The 21,396-nt window shown below is 45.2% G+C and overlaps 2 protein-coding genes across 5 annotated transcripts in view; both read left to right on the top strand.

Moving 5' to 3' along the window:
• IFT122 (intraflagellar transport 122) overlaps positions 1–14,130 on the top strand; it is a 32,846-nt gene extending 18,716 nt beyond the window's left edge. For all 4 annotated transcript variants that reach the window (XM_072347409.1, XM_072347407.1, XM_072347406.1 and 1 more), the window contains 12 exons: positions 1,027–1,193; positions 2,075–2,246; positions 3,332–3,434; positions 4,906–5,046; positions 6,023–6,120; positions 6,995–7,095; positions 8,335–8,500; positions 9,411–9,522; positions 9,919–10,047; positions 10,881–10,960; positions 11,589–11,753; positions 13,675–14,130. In XM_072347409.1, coding sequence (XP_072203510.1) covers positions 1,027–1,193; positions 2,075–2,246; positions 3,332–3,434; positions 4,906–5,046; positions 6,023–6,120; positions 6,995–7,095; positions 8,335–8,500; positions 9,411–9,522; positions 9,919–10,047; positions 10,881–10,960; positions 11,589–11,753; positions 13,675–13,764 — 1,524 coding nt within the window. In that variant the 3' untranslated portion in view covers positions 13,765–14,130. The remainder of the gene's footprint in view (positions 1–1,026; positions 1,194–2,074; positions 2,247–3,331; positions 3,435–4,905; positions 5,047–6,022; positions 6,121–6,994; positions 7,096–8,334; positions 8,501–9,410; positions 9,523–9,918; positions 10,048–10,880; positions 10,961–11,588; positions 11,754–13,674) is intronic.
• A 4,456-nt stretch (positions 14,131–18,586) lies between these two features.
• RHO (rhodopsin) lies at positions 18,587–21,138 on the top strand. Its single transcript, XM_072347105.1, has 5 exons — positions 18,587–18,947; positions 19,760–19,928; positions 20,004–20,169; positions 20,301–20,540; positions 21,019–21,138. Exons 1-5 carry the CDS (start codon positions 18,587–18,589, stop codon positions 21,136–21,138), a joined length of 1,056 nt encoding a protein of 351 aa, XP_072203206.1.
• The last annotated feature ends 258 nt before the right edge of the window (positions 21,139–21,396 follow it).

Here is a 21,396-nt window from a genome sequence, read left to right as displayed (position 1 = left end):
CCTGCTGACTGGCTGCATCTGGGAAAGTGGTGAATGATGGCAGTGGAACTGTGCTGTTAGTCTGGTTTTTCAGATATTTTTTAAATTTTATTTTCTTAAATCTCAATCAGAATCTAACAGAAACGTTAAGGATATTTTTCTTCCCACCTTTCAATTCTGTCTTTGTTCTAATTTTTCAGCTGGTAAAAAGGCTGTTTTAAAGGAACAGCCAAAACTGCCCTTAATTGATCTTCAAGTTTTGAAGTGCAGTTGTTTTTTTTCCTGCTGTATGACATATGGGCAGAAGCTGAACTATTAACAGTACTTCCAAAACGGTCATCTTCACAGCATCCAGAACCACAGTCTGCATCACTGTGCAGAATTCCAAGCTCAGAATCACTCTTTTGAGCAGCTGCCATTCCTCATTATAAAATAACTGATCTGATTATAGCAATATTATTATCAAGAGTACTTGAAGAAAATGGGATTTTGTCCTTTATTAATTTGTAGCTGGATGAGTGTGCTGATGCTTATGTGATTAGGTGGAGGTACTGTTCTTATCTAAGCACAGAGTAGGGTCATCTTTGAGAATGAAATAAACAGCACCTTCTTGGCTTGAAAAGGACATTTGGAATTGTTACATTACCAGCTTTTGAGAGAAGCACTGTTTTGTTTTGGAAAGGTGTGTCCCTGGGTGGATTGCCGACGCGGTGACTGTACCTTCTTAAAAAGGACCACCAGACAGATGCCTCCCTCCTGATTCACTGGAGGGCTGCTGATCACCTTGGAGCCATCTGTGCCATCCCTCTCCTGGCCTTTCCAGAATCTTCCACTTGTTTTACTACCATTGTTACTTACCCAACAATGGCCCCTGATGATCGGCTGCCAAAGGTGCCACTGGTTTCTGTTGCACTGTATGCACCATGTCTTTCCCTAGGAGGCATAATGATGTTCATCAGAAAAACCCTTATGTATTTTAGTATTTGAAATGTAAAGATGTTTGTGACCAGAAAATAATGCCAGTGTTTTTGTATTGTGCTATTTCAGGATTTTCTCCGATCCGGAGACCCCAAAGACACAAAGATGCTAATAAAAAAACAAGCAGATTGGGCCAAGAATATCAACGAGCCAAAAGCAGCTGTGGAGATGTACCTTTCTGCAGGCGAGCACATGAAGGCCATAGAAATCAGTGGGGACCACGGCTGGGTTGATATGTGGGTTATTGCTTCATCTCAGTATAATAGAATATTACAGTTCAGTGCAATTGAATTCTGTGTAGCTTTTCAAGTAGACAAAACCTGTTTGATACTCACCTTTGTTTATATGCGATAGAGTACGAGCTGTATTTGAAGCACCCCTATGATTTTTTTTTTTAAATTTGCTATGCTTAGAGTGTGGGGACATTACAACAGTAAGAAATATGAATGGGTTAATCTGTATTATGAGGCTGTCTTCTGAGATATGCATACCCGAAGGTTTTCACAGCAATCATCACAGCAGTGCATGTGTATTTTGCCTGTTTCTGTTGTTTCAAACTGCAAGAGATAACAAACTAGCAGGTAGGGAAGACAACTGGAGTGCAGGATTCCAGGAAGTAAATTCTTGGGCTACTCTGATCCTGGACAAATTCTCCTTGGTTTACAGCAGTTCATGCTTTGTGTCTTCTGCTGAGTTGAAATAAAAGCTTAGGCAGGTGACTCAGCATTCCCTTGCCTCGTTTTTCCTGGGTGGCAAGTGGAGTAATGTTTATTATGGCTCTTTTTTTAGGTCAGGGCTAGGGAAGTGTGTCCCGTGCAACTGAGTCATGTGGGATCCGCTGCTTCTCTCTGTCTCTGTGGCTGAGCACACTCACTGAAGATGGTTTGCTGCAGTATGGAATTGCAACCATGAGTAGGGATTGCAGAAACAGGTTTTAAGTTTGTAAAAGAAAAGATTAATGTTGAATATTTGCTGACAGCTGTTTCAGCAGCCTGTTATGTGTTACTACTAATACAGTATTAAACAATCCCTGGTTGAAAATGAGGTTATTACAAGTGGTTATTACTAGTGGTAAGGCTAGACCTGAAACACACGGCTTTTTTTTTACCACATCTAGGTTAATAGAAATTGCTCGGAAACTGGATAAAGCTGAGCGTGAGCCTCTGTCAAAATGTGCCTTCTATTTTAAGAAACTCAATAACCCTGGCTATGCAGCAGAAACCTACATGAAGGTTGGTGACCTGAAAGCCTTGGTCTCTCTCCACGTGGAGACGCACCGCTGGGAAGAAGTAAGCACGCCTTCTGGTTCCCGTGTTTAAAGCTACTGCTGATGTCTCTGACTGCATTGCTTCATCTACTGCAGTGAAGGGAGAGGCAAGGAGGAGGCAGGCTTCTGGAGACTGTGGTTCAGAGTGCAGAGTTAATTTTGTATGCTTATTGTTTGCTTGTTTTCTGAGAGTTTAATGGGTGGTTTTGTTTTGTTTGTTTCACTAAGTTTTCTTTTGGCTGAATGTTTCTTGGCCTTGCTTTCCAGTACCCTGTCTTGCCTACCTGTGGATAGTTGCTCATTTCCTTTGCAAATCCACAGAATGCTTCTCATCTATTAGAAGGAATGAATAGTAACTGTATTTTGGGAAGTTCTGTTTTGAACTGAAGTATTTTTCTGATTTGGACATACGTGAGTGAGCATACCATAGGTGTAACTTAGACCTGGTCAATATCTGCTCTGTTAGTGTGGACACCACTTTATGAACTGTTGGGTGACGTTTTGCAGACTTCTCTGGGATTTCTGTGGAAAACATGATCCCATCACCATCATGTACTTCAAAGTTGGGGTCACCATCAGTTCTGCTTTTATTTCTTCAAATCAAGTTTTGATAGGTGTAGCTTCTTAAGGAAGGATTATCAAAGTGCTTCCAGGACTGATCAATCTGTTTCCCCCCTAAATTGAATGGGTGCTTTGGAAAACTGTAAGCTTGGTCCTTTAGTGACCAGTTAGCGAGTGCAGGGAGCAAATCTGAACTGCATTTATAGTGCTGCTTCAATCTCCTCAGAGTATGTATTCAGTAAAAATGAAAATACTTTTGTCTTCTGCTGCGAGCTCTACCCCATTCCCTCAATATGCACACATTCAGGTTTCACTAGTCCATAATCTGCACTGTTACCATGCACAGCTTTCCTTTTGTTGTTGATTGTTTTTTGTTTTAAAATACATTAGTTTCATACTGGAGAAAAGATGGATTACAATCTTTATTCTGTGTATTTTTATTGTGAATTTACTTAAAGCTGAAGGATTGATCATATGAAATATTCTAAACTCTTTAATTGTTTAAACCAAGCAGCATTCTGGAACTGACTTTGTTATGTACCTCAGGCATTTGCTGTGAGTGAAAAGCATCCTGAATTCAAAGCTGAGGTCTATGTCCCTTATGCTCAGTGGCTAGCAGAGAATGATAGATTTGAAGAAGCCCAAAAAGGTAAGACTTTCTGATGGAGCACTCAAAATGTTCTCTGTACTTTTCCTATGCAGAATATGCTGTCTTTGCCCTGGAGAATTTTTTATCTGTCGTTTCAAAAGCAAGTGCAATCAATATCTTCACAGCTGTCTTAAAAGTAAAGTAGCGGGAGGTCTCCTTTATTTAACTGCTAAGTATGACAGACCTATCAGAAATGGTGACATCCAAATATAGTTTCAGATTTTCGATGTCATGGCGTAATTGAGCACGACTTTTGGCTTAAAAGCTGAACTGTGTTTTGTTAATACTTTTATCCCAGTAAGTTTCAAAATGTAGCAGATACCTCACAAGCTGGAGTGGAAATAACAATTTTTCCTTTTATCTAGGTAAATTTCATTTTGTGCAAGTAACGTTTTCATCTTTAAGAGTTTTCATGGATATTATTAGGCTTATAAAATTACATAAAGAGAACGGTCAAGCTTCTACCATGTGGACGGGCTTCAGAATTTTACTCATAAGCTGTGCCAGGGATAAGGAGAAGTTGAAGCAAGCTCCATGTGGAGCCGGCATGTTTTCAGTAGCTGCTTTACTCAGGTGCAGCTCCATGTGACTTCTGCATCTGCTGTTTCCACAGCCAGCTGGGATCTAAAAGTGTAACCGCGTTTGCTTACAAGGCCAAGCTAGCGCAATGCCAGCCGTGAGCTGTCTCTATGCAGCACTAGGCTGCACATCTTGGCACTAAACCTTTGAGCAGCTGAGTGGTTTGCACATACAGATCTGTGAATATACGTGTGTTGTTCCTAGCTTATTCCACAAAGCTCCATGCTGTTCTGTCTTGGCTAATACAAATTCCACAAAATTGGGTGAGCAGGAGATCTCTGTGTGGGTATGGGAGAATGTGGTTTTAACGGAGATGGCTTAAATCAGAAGGCAATTGTTATCTTTATTGCACTTTATTTTATTCCTTTATTGTGTTTATGCCAAGTGAGAAGTCAGAATCTAACTTTACACTGGCTTCTGAAGTTCACTGAAAGAGAAGCTGTTAATGAGTGCTACAAGGATATAATAAATAGTATAATCTTCTAAAGCATTCGGCATTACTGACTAGAGCTAATTTTAACTTACTGTAGTTTTAAATGCAGGTGTGATCTGCAGTGTTTAGAGATTGCAATTGTTTGAATACAGATCTAATGATTGTTGTGCTTTTGCTCTTTTCTATATTAAAGAACAACAAAAACACCGGAGGTATACAAGACATAGCAGCTCAAGAGCCCCCAAGACAGTGCAAAAGCCACAAAACACCTACAGCTGCATCTCGTGTTCCATTAGTGTTGCTGCTTTCAAGTAGAAAATACCAGTGTATAATCCCCTTCATCCTGCCCTGGATAGATGATTTGATATTGTCTGAATAGACTGCTCTTAATTTAAAAACATTAATTTCAGCTAATTGATATAATTGCACTGTAAAATCCTCTTTGTTTTGTCTTTGTAGCATTCCACAAGGCTGGCAGGCAGAGAGAAGCTGTGAGAGTGCTAGAGCAGCTAACACACAATGCTGTGGTTGAAAGCCGATTTAACGACGCAGCCTATTATTATTGGATGCTTTCCATGCAGTGTTTAGATATAGCCCAAGGTAAGTAACTGAAAGGCTTATATTTTTACCTTCTTGTGCATGTAGGCAGACAATTGCTGAATTGTGATAGCATTGCTGCAGCTCCTTCACTATTTTTCTTTTATACTGTGCATAGTTTTGGCATACACTATTTTTGTCTACTGGTTTTCCCATGCACTTATGTAAAACAGATGAGCAAAACAACAACATCAGCATGCGTAGGCCTTGTTTTGAAATCTGGTTGGAATCAAAATAGTGCATCCTTGGGAGCCTGTGTCCTTGTGTAGCTTCCCTCAACATGCTGCAGGTAGAGCAGTGATTGTGGGGTCCAAGTACTGGTATCTGCAAGTGGTTCTGGAGCATAAGATCTGCTTAGTACTTGAATGTAGGTGGGGGAGGTACTTTACAAATTGTTTCTGCCAACAAATACAAAACTGTGAGCTATCAGTGAGCTATCATCTTCTGGGTTTCTCTGGAAGAGAGGTAGAGCTAGTGCTTAGGAGAACTAATTTGGTAATGAATACCAAGGTTGATAGTACTGTGTTTTGCTCTGTGCTCAAAGTGCCTTTCTATTAGTTCACCTGAGAGTGCTGATATGTTACCTCTGAGGTACTGTGTGGAGATTCAAACTGTTCCAATTTTTTTAGTAGTGTGTTTAAAATCCACTAAATGTTTCAAAACTCATTTTATTTGTAAATTCTGAAGGTATGAATGAGCTTTCCAGCGATGCATGGCTGCTCTTTTCTCCCTTTACCTAAGCTGTAGCCTCTAGCTGTATTAAAGCCATTGCCACTTATATTTCAGCATGCTTTTTTTTGAAGTAGAAGCTTGCTCCCAGAAGTAGTAAGACTGTATAACCTGTGCTTTGCATAGGTAGATAGGGGACATTTGGGCTGGTGTGTACTTCTTTTGGGAGTATCACAATACGTTGTTTTCTTCACACTGAGTCTCAAAGGTTTACCTGGGAGGCTTACACTAATGCCTTTCTCTCCCACAGAGAATGAAGAACAGGAGACTGAAATGCTGCAGAAGTTTCATCACTTCCAGCAATTGGCAGAAATCTACCATGTCTATCACTATATTCAAAGATATACTGTAAGATATTTACTTTAGAAGTTGTGTGTGTATTCCCGAATGTTTTTCTTTCAGAAGTCCAGAGATAAAGAAACATTCAATGACTTCACACAATTAAATAGGGTGTAGATTAGTGATACTGTATAGCAACATTTCTCTGCTTTCTGTTGTACTGCACAAGAACTTCTCTTGTCGTAGTTCTTAAAAAGTGCAGTGCCATTTTAGCAGATGTGTGTTTGTCTCACTGTGTGCATAGAGAATACGATCGTGGCTGACTCTCCACCCCCAGTACTTGCTTTGCTGGCTGTGTTGTTTGGTTCCAGCACCTCAGATCTCAGGTCCTTTACAGGCTGCAGTGGGTTCTTCCTTTAATCAGGGAAAGCAGGTTTATACAGAAGACACCCTCATTTAGAGATTCCCACAGCATGTTACCTCTTATCTACTCCAAAAGACGTGCAGTGTTGAGAGGAGAGCTCCTGCTTCTCCCAGCAATTATAGTAATGTTCCTACCACTGTTGGTGAAAATATCTTCTGTGGAGCGTATGAGAAGCCTCTGATCTATGCCCTTGCCCAAAAGAAGAGTCTATGAAACCAAGGTCGATGCTAGTCAGGGTACTTCAGACCTTTCCACGGTGGAGGCTGCACACTGTTCATGCCTTGCTTTTATATGGCCTGGTAAGGATTCTGTTTTAGCTGTGTGGATCCTTTTCTGTCTTTTTCTGCGTGTAACAGGCATGAACTTGGGTGTTAAACATGTGAAATCCTCTTGGTATGTTCTGTCAGCCTCTCCTCTTTTTGCAACTGCATGAAGGAAGGACAATACTTGGGATGCCTGGTATTGTGATGTGTAGTGATATGAATTGTCTTAGAAATGTCTCTATTTTTAATTCCACAGGAGGAACCTTTCAGTTTCCACTTGCCTGAAACACTCTTCAATATTTCCAGGTTTCTGCTTCACAGCTTAACAAAGGAGACTCCCTTGGGGATCTCAAAAGTGTATCCTTCCAACACTGCACAGAATCTAGAGGCTGAGGTACACTAAAAGAGTAATTGATGTTGAGCCACAGTGCAGAGATCTACTTTAGGTTATGTTCAGTTTCAGCTGTGGGTTGTAGCTAATGGAATTCGACTTGTGCCCCTAAGGAAATAATCAGCACCTTCAAACCATTGTTTTTAACTGCACTATCTTTTTTTTTTTTTCTTCTTCCTTATAGTCTTGGAGAACTGAATAAATCAACATGTAATTCTCAGCCACCCACCCAGCATGATGTGTGACTTTGTCAAGGAGTATTATGTCTCCCAACAGGATGCTGGATCTGAATCTTGACAGCCTTGCTGTAAGGATCCTGAGCTGAGATGGGAGCAGGGGGAAAAAAAACAGCCACTTTTGCTCCATCTGAGGCTGTTATAGCTGTGTAGTGTCTCTCAACCTACCATTTGCACAACTTTGTGAGTGCATGTTGCGTCTTTTGGAAGTAGAATCAAAGAATCCTTTGAGTTGGTAAAGACCTCTGAAGGCCATCTAGTCCAACTCCCTTGTAATGAACAGGGACACCACATCTAGATCAGGTTTTCTCATACAAGGCCTGTGCAAACACTGCAGAAATGCATCTGTCCATAAAAGACAACAGAAGGGGTCACTGACTGCCAAAGGGAAGGCAGTTTTTCTTCCATTATGGCTCTGGGTGGGATGTTTGTTTTCCTATTAGTAGCTTCCTCACATTTACTTTCAAAATGTCTTTCCTAACATGCGTTGTTAGGGTTGTGATTGGTAGCGTTCTGAACAGCAGTTACTGTTACATGCTAATGAAAGAGACAGCCCTTGGTCGGTGACATGGAGCTGGTGCTGCGTTCTCCTTCGGAGGCAGTGTGTGTTTAACAGGTGTCAGTGCACTGATGGTGTTCCAGTAACGTTTTTGGTTTTGTTGCTGTTATTTTTATTTGGTCTGGGCAAAATCCATTTAACCTAAACAAACTTCAGCGTGGAGGTCAGATTATTTAACCAAGTAGTATTAATGTAGGGTCAGTTCCTTACTTCAGTTATGATCACCTGCAGACATTTTGATAGGCCTTTCACATTTGCTTGTTTAAATGGAATTTTGTATACACGTTTATTTTGTTAAGGGCAGTTTAAAGTATCAGTGTGGAATATGCCTCTTCATACATCTTCTATGATTAGAAAGAACATTGTATTTTTTCCTAAATACATATTTTTATTCCTTAATTTAATTACAGTAATACATTATTTGCCTTGGCAAAGCAGAGTAAAGCTCTGGGTGCATATAAACTGGCACGTCACGCTTACGACAAGTTACAGGGACTGCAGATCCCAGCTAGGTTCCAGAAATCCGTAGAGCTGGGCAGCCTGACAATCCGATCCAAGCCATTCCATGACAGTGAAGTAAGTAGCTTCATGCTAGCCATTAATATACAAGTCTAATTCAAGAATCTGAGTTGTCATATACACAAAGTCTGAAACATATTAATGCGTAGGTCTGTGTTAGAATTACATTTCTGCTGGAAACAGTTCTTTTATTGTTATCCTTCAGGGCAGGCTTCCTTTTGTTCCTGAGAGCAAACTAAAACCAGTTATTTCTTTATGGCAGCTTCTCTCCTCCCTCTCCTTTCTTTTATCTACCTTCCTCTCTGCCTGTTAATTCTGTCAAGCCTTTTTCTGCATGGTCTTTGTGTGTTTCTGCAGCTGGAGGTCACTTTCATTTGTCCCAACTCCTAGCACTCCTTCCCTCCTCCCACTATCCCTTGGGTGACCTTCCTTCCTCAAGTCTTATTTTATCACCTTTTCTTCTTTAACCGAAGTCTGAATTTCTGCAGTGCTCTGTAAAGCCATGTCTCATGGAGTGCTCACTAAAAATAAACTGTATTGTACAAGTGAACGTGTACCTGGCCAACTGAAATAATAGAAACAGAGTCTTAAGAAGGGCCTAAAATAACTGTGCTCTTGAAAACAAGAGAGATGAATTGACTGGAGAACTTGAATTTGACCAAAGCTGTGAAGGAGAAGAAAAAAAAAAAGCTTCAGTAACCTTCTGTTCAACTTCTTTTAGTACTGCGTATTTGATACAAAATTCTGCTCCTTACCTCAAAGACAAGGAGAAATTTCATTGTTAGAGTGGCAATAGACAGCTATTTCCAAATGTTAAAGGATTTGATTTCACAGCAGTATTTCTTCATGTTAGGGGCTGATGTAATATCAGTGGTGTAAACCTAAGGAACTTGTGTTTAGTTGAAACCAAGAGTACTGACTGTGTTGACCTGTTTGCAATCACTGTGCTGTGTGTGTGTCTTTACAGGAGCTTGTGCCCTTGTGCTATAGGTGCTCTACCAACAACCCATTGCTAAATAACTTAGGGAATGTCTGCATTAACTGCAGGCAGCCTTTCGTCTTCTCCGCTTCTTCCTACGGTGCGTTGGAGTATCACATTTTGTTGTGCTTTTCAAATAGGTAAATGTTAAAGTGAACTGGGTCAGTGTGTACTCAATTTGTTCCTGATGCAGTGTTGTTTGGGCAAACAAAGCCTTCCTTTGGACGCTGCTAGATTGGACTGAGTGAGTGCTTCTTCTACCAGGGATAGCTGTATTTCACAGCAGCAAAGCATACCTGAATGTATAAAGAGTTTAGAGCACAGTTTGAGTCTGTGGGGCGGTTGGTTTTGGTTTTTTTTTCATCATGAAAACATGTGGGGGAAAACACCGTTATAGAAGGTGAAGGATGTTGAATTTGTTAAAGGGCACAGTGTTTTCTGGGAGGCAGTTCTGTCACCGTGCCCATCCAACTCTCCCTGTTTTCACACCCTTTAGAAGTACTGCATCTGGTTGAGTTCTATTTGGAGGATGGTATCACGGATGAAGAAGCTGTGTCTCTCATTGATCTCGAAGCTCCAAGATTGAATAAAAGCAGGAATAAATGGCAAGAGATGACGAGTGATGGTATCCTGCTAATTAAAAACTGCTTCCAGTTGCTTTCTTAGGAAAAAAAGAAACAACAATTTGGGTTTTTTTGTTTGTTTTGTTTTTTTGGGGGGAGTGGAGGTTGGGGGGAGAGGCTTTTTTCTATCACATGACAAAAAGCATCTTGTGTTTTCTTTTTACGTAGGTGTAACAACCAGAGTGCTCTTTTACCCTGATATTTTTGTAAAGCTTTTTCATCACAAAAACACTTCTAATCGTGTGGAGTCGATCTTTTTAGCAGTGCGATACCATGCTGCACCTTTTCTGTTGAGAGTGGGGAGAACCTCAAGTGTGTTATTTCCTTCCAGTAACAGCTTGCTTCAGAGGCTGCTTTCTCCTTCACAAGGGAAACCAGTGTTGACTTATTTCATAACCACCTGTTTTCTAATGTTTTGGTACCCAGAGCCCCTGTTTCTGTGGGGCAGCATAGCACCGGGTGCAGAGCAGCACACAAGAAAACACAGTCTCTAACTAAGATGACTTGAAATGTAACTTAAAGAAGTGCTTTGTGTGCTTTTTGCAGTGTCAGAAGCAGACAGACAGGAAATAAGGCAGAGCTGGTGTCATTTTTGGTTATAGTCAATTTTGCTGCTCTGCAACAGTTGCAGTGATAAAATTCTGCAGTTAGTGTAATCAGAGCAAAGCCTTCTCCAGTACGCTCTATAACAGTCTGGGCAGTGTAGCAGTTTGGGAATACTTTGACCTCTGGAGCAACAAGGGTCCTGCTGGAATGATGTTCTGTTTATTCTGTGAGATAGAGCTCACAGCTGATCTTAGAGGAACTGTAGCTCTTCCTTAAGAAATATACCTAGATGCACAGAGTCTGAGGCTTAATGACAGTGCAGTTATTATTGAAGACGATGATCCCTTTACTGCAAAACTGAGCTTTGAGGTAAGAGCTGTATGTGCATCTTGCAGTCGTGTATTTCTTGTTACCAGTAGGAATCCGGAAGAATTTTTGCCTTAGTGCATGCTGCTCCTCTAGTGTGAATGTGTGATATAGATTCCCACAGGAGAGATACAAAGCAAGGGTCCGGGAGAGAGGGCCAGAATATGAGAGGGAAAGGGATTTATGAGATTATAACTCCTGTCTTAAATAAATAAGTAAAAACAAAATGTTTCCTCTGCTGGGAAGTGCCCTGAGATACAGGCACGTACAGAGATCTAAAAGCCAATGTTCCTGAAATTTGGTTTTATCACTATGCAGTGTCTTCCCTGGCTCTTTCTGTGTCAGGCAGTATAGCCACAAAACAGTCATTACTATGAGGTTTTAATACTTGCCTCTGGGCACAAGTGTTATTTGCAAGGAGCTGTACTGAGAACAAGTTAGCTGTGGCTGGATGCTGCTCTCACTGAAGCTGTTGCTAAAACAGCTGACAGTGAGGTTAGAACCAGGCTCAGGCCAGTTCTGTATTAGCTTGTTCTACTGAATTGTACTTCGTATTTCTCAGGATCTTACTAATCTTTAAAGGACTTTGCAGTTGGTAACAGTAGTTTTTTCTAAACATTCTTACCTGCAGCAAGGCGGCTCAGAGTTTGTTCCTGTGATTGTGAATCGTGCTGTTCTGCAGTCAATGAGTCGGAGGGATGTCCTGATTAAACGCTGGCCCAAGCCGCTGCGGTGGCAGTACTACCGTTCCCTGCTGCCTGACGCCTCCATCACCATGTGCCCCTCATGTTTTCAGGTACTTTTTGTTGAGGATTAAAAAATCCCAAAGCCCACAGCACCTGAGAAATCAGCTGAAAATTGAAATAATTGATATGCCACACTCTAAAATACATTTAGTAAATTAACAAGTGATGTAGAGACAAAAGGCAACAGAAAGCAGAATAAGCGACGTGATACTCAGAGAAATGGCTGCATTCCTAAAACCTTGAGGCAGCTGAGTTTAGGAAGAAAGACTTGAGACACTGCACTGGCAGTAGTAGTCTGAGCTCCATGGGCAAACCTCAGCTGAACAGCAAGTGGTGATTTGTATTTACTCCCTTTGCTCTGCCTCTCTGACATTCAATCTGGTCTAGCAGGGATTTACCCCATAAACTCAGTTGACTTTTTGTTCAGTCCCTCTAGGAATTCTTCCCCTTGCAAGAATGGCTTTCTGAAATGCAGTACAGTCTCACTTGGTTACATGCTCTCCAATTTTCATCCTTCCCTTGATTGGTTTGTGCATCTTCAACTACATTGACAGTGGACTGTGCAATATTTGAAAGAAAAGGAGGTTATCAGGAGTAGTCAGCATGGATTCACCAAGGGGAGGTCATGCTCGACCAACCTGGTAGCCTTCTATGACGTTGTCACTGGCTGGGTGGATGGGGGGAAGGTGGTGGATGTGGTCTACCTTGATTTCAGCATGGCATTTGATACTGGCTTCCCTTATAACAAAGCTGAGGAAGTGTGGGATAGATGAGTGGACAGTGAGGCAGGTTGAGAACTGGCTGACTGGCAGAGCACAGAGGGTCATTGTTGGTAGGCGGTGTTCTCCAGGGGTCTGTGCTGGGTCCGGTCTTGTTCAACATCTTCATCAGTGACCTTGATGAGGGCATAGTGGCCACCCTCAGCAAGTTTGCTGATGACACGAAGTTGGGAGGGTTGGCTGACATGCCTGAAGGCTGTGCTGTCATTCAGCGAGACCTGGACAGGCTGGAGAGATGGGCATTAAGGAACTGGATGAGGTTTAACAAAAGCAAGTGTAGAGTCTTGCACCTAGGAAGAAATAACTGCATGTACCAGTACAGGCTGGGGGAAGACCTGCTGGAGAGGAGCTCTGCTGAGAGGGACCTGGGCGTCCTGGGGGACAACATGTTGGCCATGAGCCAGCAGTGTGCCCTTGTAGCCAAAAAGACCAATGGCATTCTGGGGTGCATTAAAAAGAGCTCGACCAGCCGGTCAAGGGAGGTGATCCTCCCCCTCTACTCTGCCCTGGTGAGGCCTCATCTGGAATACTGTGTCCAGTTCTGGGCTCCCCAGTACAAAAAAAGACAGGGATCTCTTGGAAAGAGTCCAGTGGAGGGCCACAAAGATGGTGAAGGGCCTGGAGCATCTCCCCTATGAAGAAAGGCTAAGTGAACTGGGTCTGTTTAGCCTTGAGAAAAGAAGACTAAGAGGGGACCTCATCCAAGTCTATAAATACCTGAGGTGTGGGGGGCAAAGTGACGAGGCCAGACACTTTTCAGCAGTGTATGGAGACAGGACAAGGGGAAACGGCCAGAAAGTGGAGCAGAGGAAGTTCTGCATGAGTGCGTGCAAGTACTTCTTTACAGTGAGGGTGATGGAGCACTGGAACTGGCTGCCCAGGGGGGTTGTGGAATCTCCTTCTCTGGAGATATTCAAGACCTGCCTGAATGCCGAGCTGTGTGACCTGGTGTAGGGAACCTGCTTTGGCAGGAGGGTTGGACTCGATGAGCTCTGGAGGTCCCTTCCAACCCCTGCAATTCTGTGATTCTGTGATTTGCTTCTATATTCTGGGTTATAGCTTTGACAAGCAACTGGAAGCAACAAAGACAATTCTTGTGTAATAGTAGCTTTAGAAGGTGTCAGAGCCCCTTGAAGTTCCATTTTCTTTGAGCTAAGGCTAACTTTTCCCTCAATCTGTTTCTAATTCATAGATGTTTCACACAGAAGACTATGAGCTTCTTGTACTCCAGCATAACTGCTGTCCATTCTGCCGAAGGAGAATAGAGGAGTCAAACCAGTGAAGAGGAATGATCTTACACCTCTGCTGAGACCCTTTGCTATTGACTTGGCAAGGCACCTCTTGCATTCTTAGGTTTCCTAACAACTTAGTTGTTATCTTGGTCTATTTTGGATATCAGTGAAACTGAGTTGAAGGAAATTTAACTTCTTTTTTTAATTTTTTTAAAAGGAAATGTCTGTTTTGGTGAATGTTCTCTTATTTCCCAGATAAGCAGCTGAAGTGCCACAGATTTGTACAGGAATGTTTCTAGAGTCAAATTAACCCACGTAATTGTTTTTACTCCAATTTGTGTTAGAACTTAAAAATTAGTCTTAATACGTACCTGTTATTGACAGAACTTCAAATAAATGGGACTATTTTTCAGTACTGTTTGTCTCAGAACTTCCTTTTAACCTGTGCAGAGCTCTTGATGATGGGATAGCTCCCAGGAATACCAGCATCCTTGTGGTGTGATCTGAGCCCGCCTTTGTGGTGTGGGCACATGTGCCTGTCTGAGCTAGCACAGCTCCATTGACCATCATGCCAGCTGGCAGAGGTGATGTGCTGAAAAGGAGTATTTTTGATCAGCATTTTCCCAGTGTTTCTACACACCAGAACCACAGGAAGCAAAGTAAGGAGCTGGGAGGAGATGGACCTACCTTCCAATTTTTATTTTTACTGTTGCCAACTAAGTGCTGAGATTGAGGGGATTTTAATGTCCTGGTTGTTTAACCAAATGTAGTAGTTCCATCCCAGGCAGCAGATAAACCCCATGCAGTTGTATGCTCACTTCCCATCCACCTTGATAGAGCAGGAGAGAATCAAAAGAGCCAAAGTGGAAAAACTTGTGTGTCAACATAAAGGTGGTTTCATAAGCAAAGCTATGTTTACAACCTAAGCAATAACAAATTTATTCATTACTTCCCCGTGACAGGCAGATGTCCAACCACTTCCTGGAAAGCAGGGCCTCAATGTGAGTAATGTTAACATGGAAGATGAGCATGATGTCATTGGGCACGGAACACCCCTCGGGTCAGCAGTCGTGGTTGTGTCCCCTCCCAGCTCCTTGTCCACCTCTGGCCCATTGCGGGGCAGCAAAGTGAGGATCAACAAAACCCCTCAACACTGCCAGCAGTCCTCAACAGTAGTTAAAGCATCAATGTTTTGTCAAGACTGTTTTAGTTGCAAATCCAGAACACAGCACCACATGGGCTGCTCTGAAGAACATTAACTCCATTCTAGCCAGGCTCAGTACACAGAAATATTCCTGTGTAATTGAATCTCTTGAGAGTGTTCACTGAGTCGTTCTGCAAGAGACTGAGAAGTTGTGTGGGCAACCAGCTGGGCTGGGTTTGAATGGAGAAGTGGTAGGTTTCTTGACTTTAAATTGTCTGTAAAATCCAGTAACTGTAAATCCAGTTTAAATTACGCCCTCCTCAGCATAAGTTTTGTTGTTATGACATTTTCTCTGCCATAAGTCTCTCTTTGTTTTGGTTGGGAAATTATATTTTACTTTATTGTATTAAACTATTAGCTGAGATTGGCAACTGCTGGTAAAACAGCTACTGTGTGAACAACAGCACTTTGCATGTGATGTCAGTGTATGCTTGAGTTCCCCTGGAAAGTAATGCTTTGAAATCTGTGCTCCTGTGAGGCCCCACCTGCAGTGCTGCATTCAGCCCCCAATGTCAGGACACTGAGCTGTTGGAGTGGGGCCAGAGGAGCTGTGAGGATGCTCAAGGGCTGGAGTACCTCTGCTGTGGAGCCAGGCTGAGAGCTGGAGCTGTTAGGTATGGAGAAGAGAAGACTGGGGAGACCTCACTGTGGCCTCCCAGTACCTAAAAGAGACCTACAGGAGAGCTGGGGAGGGGCTTTGTCAGGGAGTGTAGCGATAGGACAAGGGGTAAAGAGGCTCTAAGGTAAAAGATGGTGGTCTTAGATTAGCTTCTGGGAAGACATTTTTTACTGTTGGGGTAGTGAGGCCTTGGCAGTGCTGCCCACCCCTGGAGGTGCCCAAGGCCATGGGTGGGCCCTGGGCAGTCCAAGCTGGGGGGGCAGCCAGCCCATGGTGGGGTGGGGCTGGGGGCTGAGAGGTCCCTTCTGACCCAACCATGCTGTGATTCCATCAAATTGTGCTGCAGGGTTTCTGAGTCTCTCAATGGTTCCTGACTAAATTTGCTTAATTTACCACTTTAAAAACATTCTGTTCTAATTAGTGCTTGTCTGCTTTCTGACTCATACATCACTGTTTGCAATAAAGACGTTGCAACTGACATTGATAAACAACACTCTTTGATATGTGAGCCAGAATGGAATTCAGCTCATTCTCCCCGAAATGAGCTGGCTTTGCAGAGCTAGCAGGAATGAAAAATTATAGAAATAAATAGACAAGGCTTGTAATTACACAGAGACAAAACGGATCAAATGGGGGATCTTCATTTATTTATTTATTTTTAATTTTTTTGTGAATATGGTCTGGGTTTGAAAGAAGTGCTGGGCTTTTCCAGGCGTAGCTGTGCTCCACACATCTCATACACTGGAAAGATGTGCCAGCTCCAGGATGCCTTGTACCACTGGAACTCCCTGCTGACTTCGTGATGAGAAGGCCATGGATGTGCAGAAGTCCCACCACGAAGCTTTTGTGGGCGGTTCACCAACTGTTCTCTTCCATTTGCCCTGTACCTCTGCCTTGGCACCACTCACTCTCTGCCTTTCCCGCTGCTGGACCCCTGCAGTGACGCATGTCAGTCCTAAGCTTAGAACAGCAGCTGCTAACCTCAGCAGGGGCTTATTGCATCAGAGCTTTACGTGGCGTATTTGTGTGTTGGGAAGATAAACCTGTAATCTGATGTGCCCAGGTACAGATATGAACAGCTTCATCTGCAATTAGCTAGAAGCACTTCTCTGGCCTTGGCAACACATGAAAAGTTAACTGGGAGGGACTTAGTACCAGAAGAGGATGTGTGAGAAGGTGGCATTTGCGCACTGACAGCAGGAGGACTTCAGTGGCTCTGCAGGGCAATCAAGGCCTTTAGTTATGGTAAGCCAGGCTTTCAGTGGTAGTAATGCTTCTGTGAGATGTTCCCCACATAGAGGACGAGTTTCTCTGCTTGGTGTTCTCTTTGAAGAGAACACAAAGCTTTCTGCATTCTCCCTTTGAACTGTTTTGCATGCACTGAACTAACTTGCAGGGAACACTGGTAAGAACATGGCAAGAATTGAAGTTGGTTTACTAAGGCCAAAGTGACACAAGCCCTAGCCCATCTCTCACCTGTGAGCTCCAGGCCTGGTGCACATCCCTCTGCACTGTATGGGGCACTCAGGTACCTCTCCTCTGCTCTTGGCTGCGTTGACATAGTGAGAAAAGTGATAAATAGAGGATGCAAAGAAGGGAAGAGATGGGGGCAAAATAGCTTTGGAAGCTGAAAGACTAATCACAATGGTGTGAACTACAAAGAATAACCTTGTTCAGCAAAGAGATCATTTGTGGCAGGCTCAACTTTGTTCCCCTTGCTGCACATGCTGTCCCATTGTTTCTGAAAAGTCAAAAACAGACAACATCTAACAGTTGCTGCCTGACACAAAGAATGTTCCCAGCAACACTGGGCACATCAAGTAGGGAGACAGATCCAACAACAGCTTCTCCTGCAGCTCTAATGCCCATTTACATGGAATTCATCACTTTCAGAAGGTTTCAAAGAGACTAAAGATGTCTGTCACCAGAATAAGAGGTCAAACGTTGGCTTCAGCTCAGAACTTGTGCCTTGTCCACAACCCTTCTCTGGATCAAGGCAGAACGATATCTGTCCAGGACAGATGGATGAGGTTATTTTTTAGGTGCTGCCGATGTAGCTGCCATGATGCAAACTGTGTATAAAGCCAAGAACAGAGAAGGTGATGCAAGTGGAAATCTGCTAGTGGGATCAGTGCTTCACTGTGTTGTTCAAACCTTTCCAGACAAATTTTGCAGCACAAGAAGTAGGTGGCTGAGAGCACATAGAAGAAGTCTACTTCATCAGCCTACCCTGAGAATGGCAGCTGTGACAGACCAGGCTGCTGTCACAGCCCTGCAGTCCTGCTGGAAGAGCAGGCCCCTGCTATGGAAGGAATGCACCAAGCACATCCAGCCCAGTGGCCGCTGCAGTGCCCAAACCACAAAATTCACTCCTGTTTGCTTTGGTCAAGAGCAACCACAAGAAGGATCTTGTGTGCTTTGTCTTTCTCTGGTGCTCTCTGCCTGTGGGCCTGGTGGTAACGTGTCCCACTTCCCATATCCCTGTGTGGGTAAACTGAGGCATTTTGAACTGATGGGCGCTGCAGCCTGTGATGTGCTGACGGGGCACTCTGTGGGGCATGGGCAGTAAGGGCAGCAGACGTCCAGCCCAGACTGCAGCATGCAATGAGTGTGCTGGGCCCAGGCAGCAGGCACTCAGCCCTCAAGCAGTGGCACAGCATGCTGGGGAGCGATGCATGCAGGTGGGGCTGCCCTCTGGTTTGGGCTCCCACACAAGCAGTGCAGAGCTACCTGTCTATGTATGACCATGAACCGTGGTCTCCAACAATGACAGCATGGGCCAGAAACAGGTGTCACCTTAATACCCACCCAGAAAAGCCAATTACCCCTGGATGATTATGATTAATAACTCTCTAAGTCCTAATCATGCTGACACTGATGCCTGGAGCTTACTGCAGGGGGCACTTTATAAGGGACGCCCTACGGCTGCTTCTCTGCAGGGAGACGGCGAAGGCTGAGCAGTGGTGGGAGCCCAACTGCAGGGGTGATTCCCCCACACATAAGAAACTGACACTGAGTCCGACTGAGAGGCGCCCCACAAACCGCAGCCATGAATGGGACGGAAGGCCAAGACTTCTACGTGCCCATGTCCAACAAGACCGGGGTGGTGCGGAGCCCCTTTGAGTACCCCCAGTACTACCTGGCTGAGCCCTGGAAGTTCTCGGCGCTGGCTGCCTACATGTTCATGCTGATCCTGCTTGGTTTCCCTGTCAACTTCCTCACGCTGTACGTCACCATCCAGCACAAGAAACTCCGGACGCCTCTAAACTACATCCTCCTGAACCTGGCAGTCGCCGACCTCTTCATGGTCTTTGGAGGCTTCACAACCACCATGTACACCTCGATGAACGGGTACTTTGTCTTTGGAGTAACAGGGTGCTACATTGAGGGCTTCTTTGCTACGCTGGGCGGTGAGTTCTCCACATTTTCAACAATCTGACAGAAATTTCCCCAGATTTTAGGAGGGGGGGAGAATGCCCGGCTGCTCCTGGGAAGCTGGGTGGTGCGTGCCAGGCCCTGCTGCTGCTGTGGGCTGTGGCGTCTGCAATGCTTCAGGGTGGGAGGTGAAGAAAGTGGCAAATGGCACTTCTTTGTGAAGCCTTATTTTGGTAGCCACCTGTTCCATCTCCTGCAAACAGCAGCATAGCCTCAAAAAGTAACCAACAGCAGACTGCGCTGCTGGACTTACACATCCTTTTGGCATGCTCTCTGATGGGAGAGGTGACAGCTTGTTCTGGCATTGCAGGGCTGAGCATTACTGCTGTGAGGCAGCATGCAGTGCAGTGCAGCCCAGCAGAGCCGGCTCCACTGTGCTATCCAGCTGATGATAAACAGTGTTAAATAAGGGCCGTGTGTCTGAGAATGGTCTCCTCCAGCCAGCTCAGCTCTCAGCCATACAGCAGCAGGCAGCTGTTGGTGGGGTCGGACCCCCAAGCACAGATGATCTGAGCAGAACCTGGGAGCAGTGCTGCAGCTCAGAGTGGGGCCATGGGCACGTGGGTGCAGCAGTGGATCACAGAGCACAGCAGAACTGCGGTTACCGCTGGGGGTCTGGAGGCATCTTCTGAGTCCTTCACTGGCACTGGTACTCGTCCTCAGATCCATTCAGATTCTGAGCACAGAGTTCACTGCTGATAAGGGTCTTCCTCGTGCCAGCAATGGCATGCCTTTGTCCTCTCATAACTGAGGTCCCTGTATCTCCATCCCTTTCTTCCTGGTGCAGGTGAAATCGCTCTCTGGTCACTCGTCGTCCTGGCTGTGGAACGATATGTGGTGGTCTGTAAGCCCATGAGCAACTTCCGCTTCGGGGAGAACCACGCCATCATGGGGGTTGCATTCACCTGGATCATGGCCCTGGCCTGTGCAGCCCCCCCGCTGTTCGGCTGGTCACGGTAGGGAGGAGCCGGGGCATGGAGCACAAGGTGTGGGCAGCTCTGCCTGGAGCTGACCACCCCGCGTGCTTGCAGGTACATCCCTGAGGGCATGCAGTGCTCGTGTGGGATTGACTACTACACGCTGAAGCCAGAGGTCAACAATGAATCCTTTGTCATCTACATGTTCGTGGTCCACTTCATGATCCCACTGTCCGTCATCTTCTTCTGCTATGGGAACCTGGTCTGCACTGTGAAGGAGGTGGGTGCTGCCTGGGGAGTGGGGGCTGTGCCGGGCTCCATGCAGTGACAGAAAGGAGCAGTACCCTCCGGCCCTGCACCCCACACAGACCAAGCCCCCCCCAATCCCATCACCCCCTGCTCTGCCCGCAGGCTGCCGCCCAGCAGCAGGAGTCTGCCACCACCCAGAAGGCAGAGAAGGAAGTGACCCGCATGGTGATCATCATGGTCATCGCCTTCCTCATCTGCTGGGTTCCTTATGCCAGTGTTGCTTTCTACATCTTCACCAACCAGGGCTCAGACTTTGGGCCCATCTTCATGACCATCCCGGCATTCTTTGCCAAGAGCTCTGCCATCTACAATCCTGTGATCTACATCGTAATGAACAAACAGGTAACTGCCAGTTGACTTCCTCTGTAGCATTTCTCTTTGTAACAGCTGCGGGGAGCTCCCACACCTCCAGCACACTGTGAGCCATCAGCAGATTCCAGGTACCGCATGCTGGTGTGCAGGAGAGTGAAGTGCAGCTCACTCCTTCACACCGCGCAGCTCTCGTTGATGCAGACACCCACCTGAGCAATGTGCACGCTGGCCGGCAGAGCAGCTGGGGCTGTGTCCCCCAGCCATGAGCACTGGGAGGGAGACTTCATCAGCACACGCCCCTGGTGCAGACCTGCTGTTCCCATGCAGTTCCCACTGCAGCACATGGAATCTGTACCTGTATTTGCTCCTGCTGTGACGGTTCCTCTGCTGAAACAGTGCCCATGACACTGCTGGGCTCACTTCTCACCACACTCAGCTCTGGGGCCAGCATGAAGGTAGCCCCTCAGCAGCCCCCCGCCCTCACCATGCTGCTTTTCCTCTCTTCCAGTTCCGTAACTGCATGATCACAACCCTCTGCTGCGGCAAGAACCCGCTGGGCGATGACGACACATCTGCTGGAAAGACAGAGACCTCTTCCGTCTCCACCAGCCAGGTGTCCCCTGCGTAGGTCCAGCAGCACCAACCTTGCCCACTGCCAGCACCTGCCCGCTTCAGCACAGTCCTGCGGGGTGGGCTGCTCTCCCAACCATAGGAACCCTGGGAACAAGGCTGTGAACATGTACACGTTTTGTAATTAAAATGCTAAAGCTTAGCTCTTCCACTGGCACAACTCCGTGCTTCTCTCTGTTGATTCACTGAGAGCTCAAACCTGTTGCACCACGCAGGCCCTGCAAAGCCTGGGCACAGTGGAGCCGTTGCCACCTCC

The sequence above is a fragment of the Excalfactoria chinensis genome, chromosome 12, assembly GCF_039878825.1.
Source record: "Excalfactoria chinensis isolate bCotChi1 chromosome 12, bCotChi1.hap2, whole genome shotgun sequence".
In the NCBI taxonomy this organism is placed as follows: Eukaryota; Metazoa; Chordata; class Aves; order Galliformes; family Phasianidae; genus Excalfactoria; species Excalfactoria chinensis.
This window is presented reverse-complemented; position numbering and strand designations above follow the sequence as displayed.

What these genes read in the sequence shown, in the direction of transcription:
- RHO (XM_072347105.1), top strand. Translation starts at nt 18,587, where the DNA reads ATGAATGGGACGGAAGGCCAAGACTTCTACGTGCCCATGTCCAACAAG. An exon ending in CTTCTTTGCTACGCTGGGCG is followed by an intron (nt 18,948 to 19,759) that starts GTGAGTTCTCCA and finishes TTCCTGGTGCAG; the next exon opens with GTGAAATCGCTCTCTGGTCA. An exon ending in CCGCTGTTCGGCTGGTCACG is followed by an intron (nt 19,929 to 20,003) that starts GTAGGGAGGAGC and finishes GCGTGCTTGCAG; the next exon opens with GTACATCCCTGAGGGCATGC.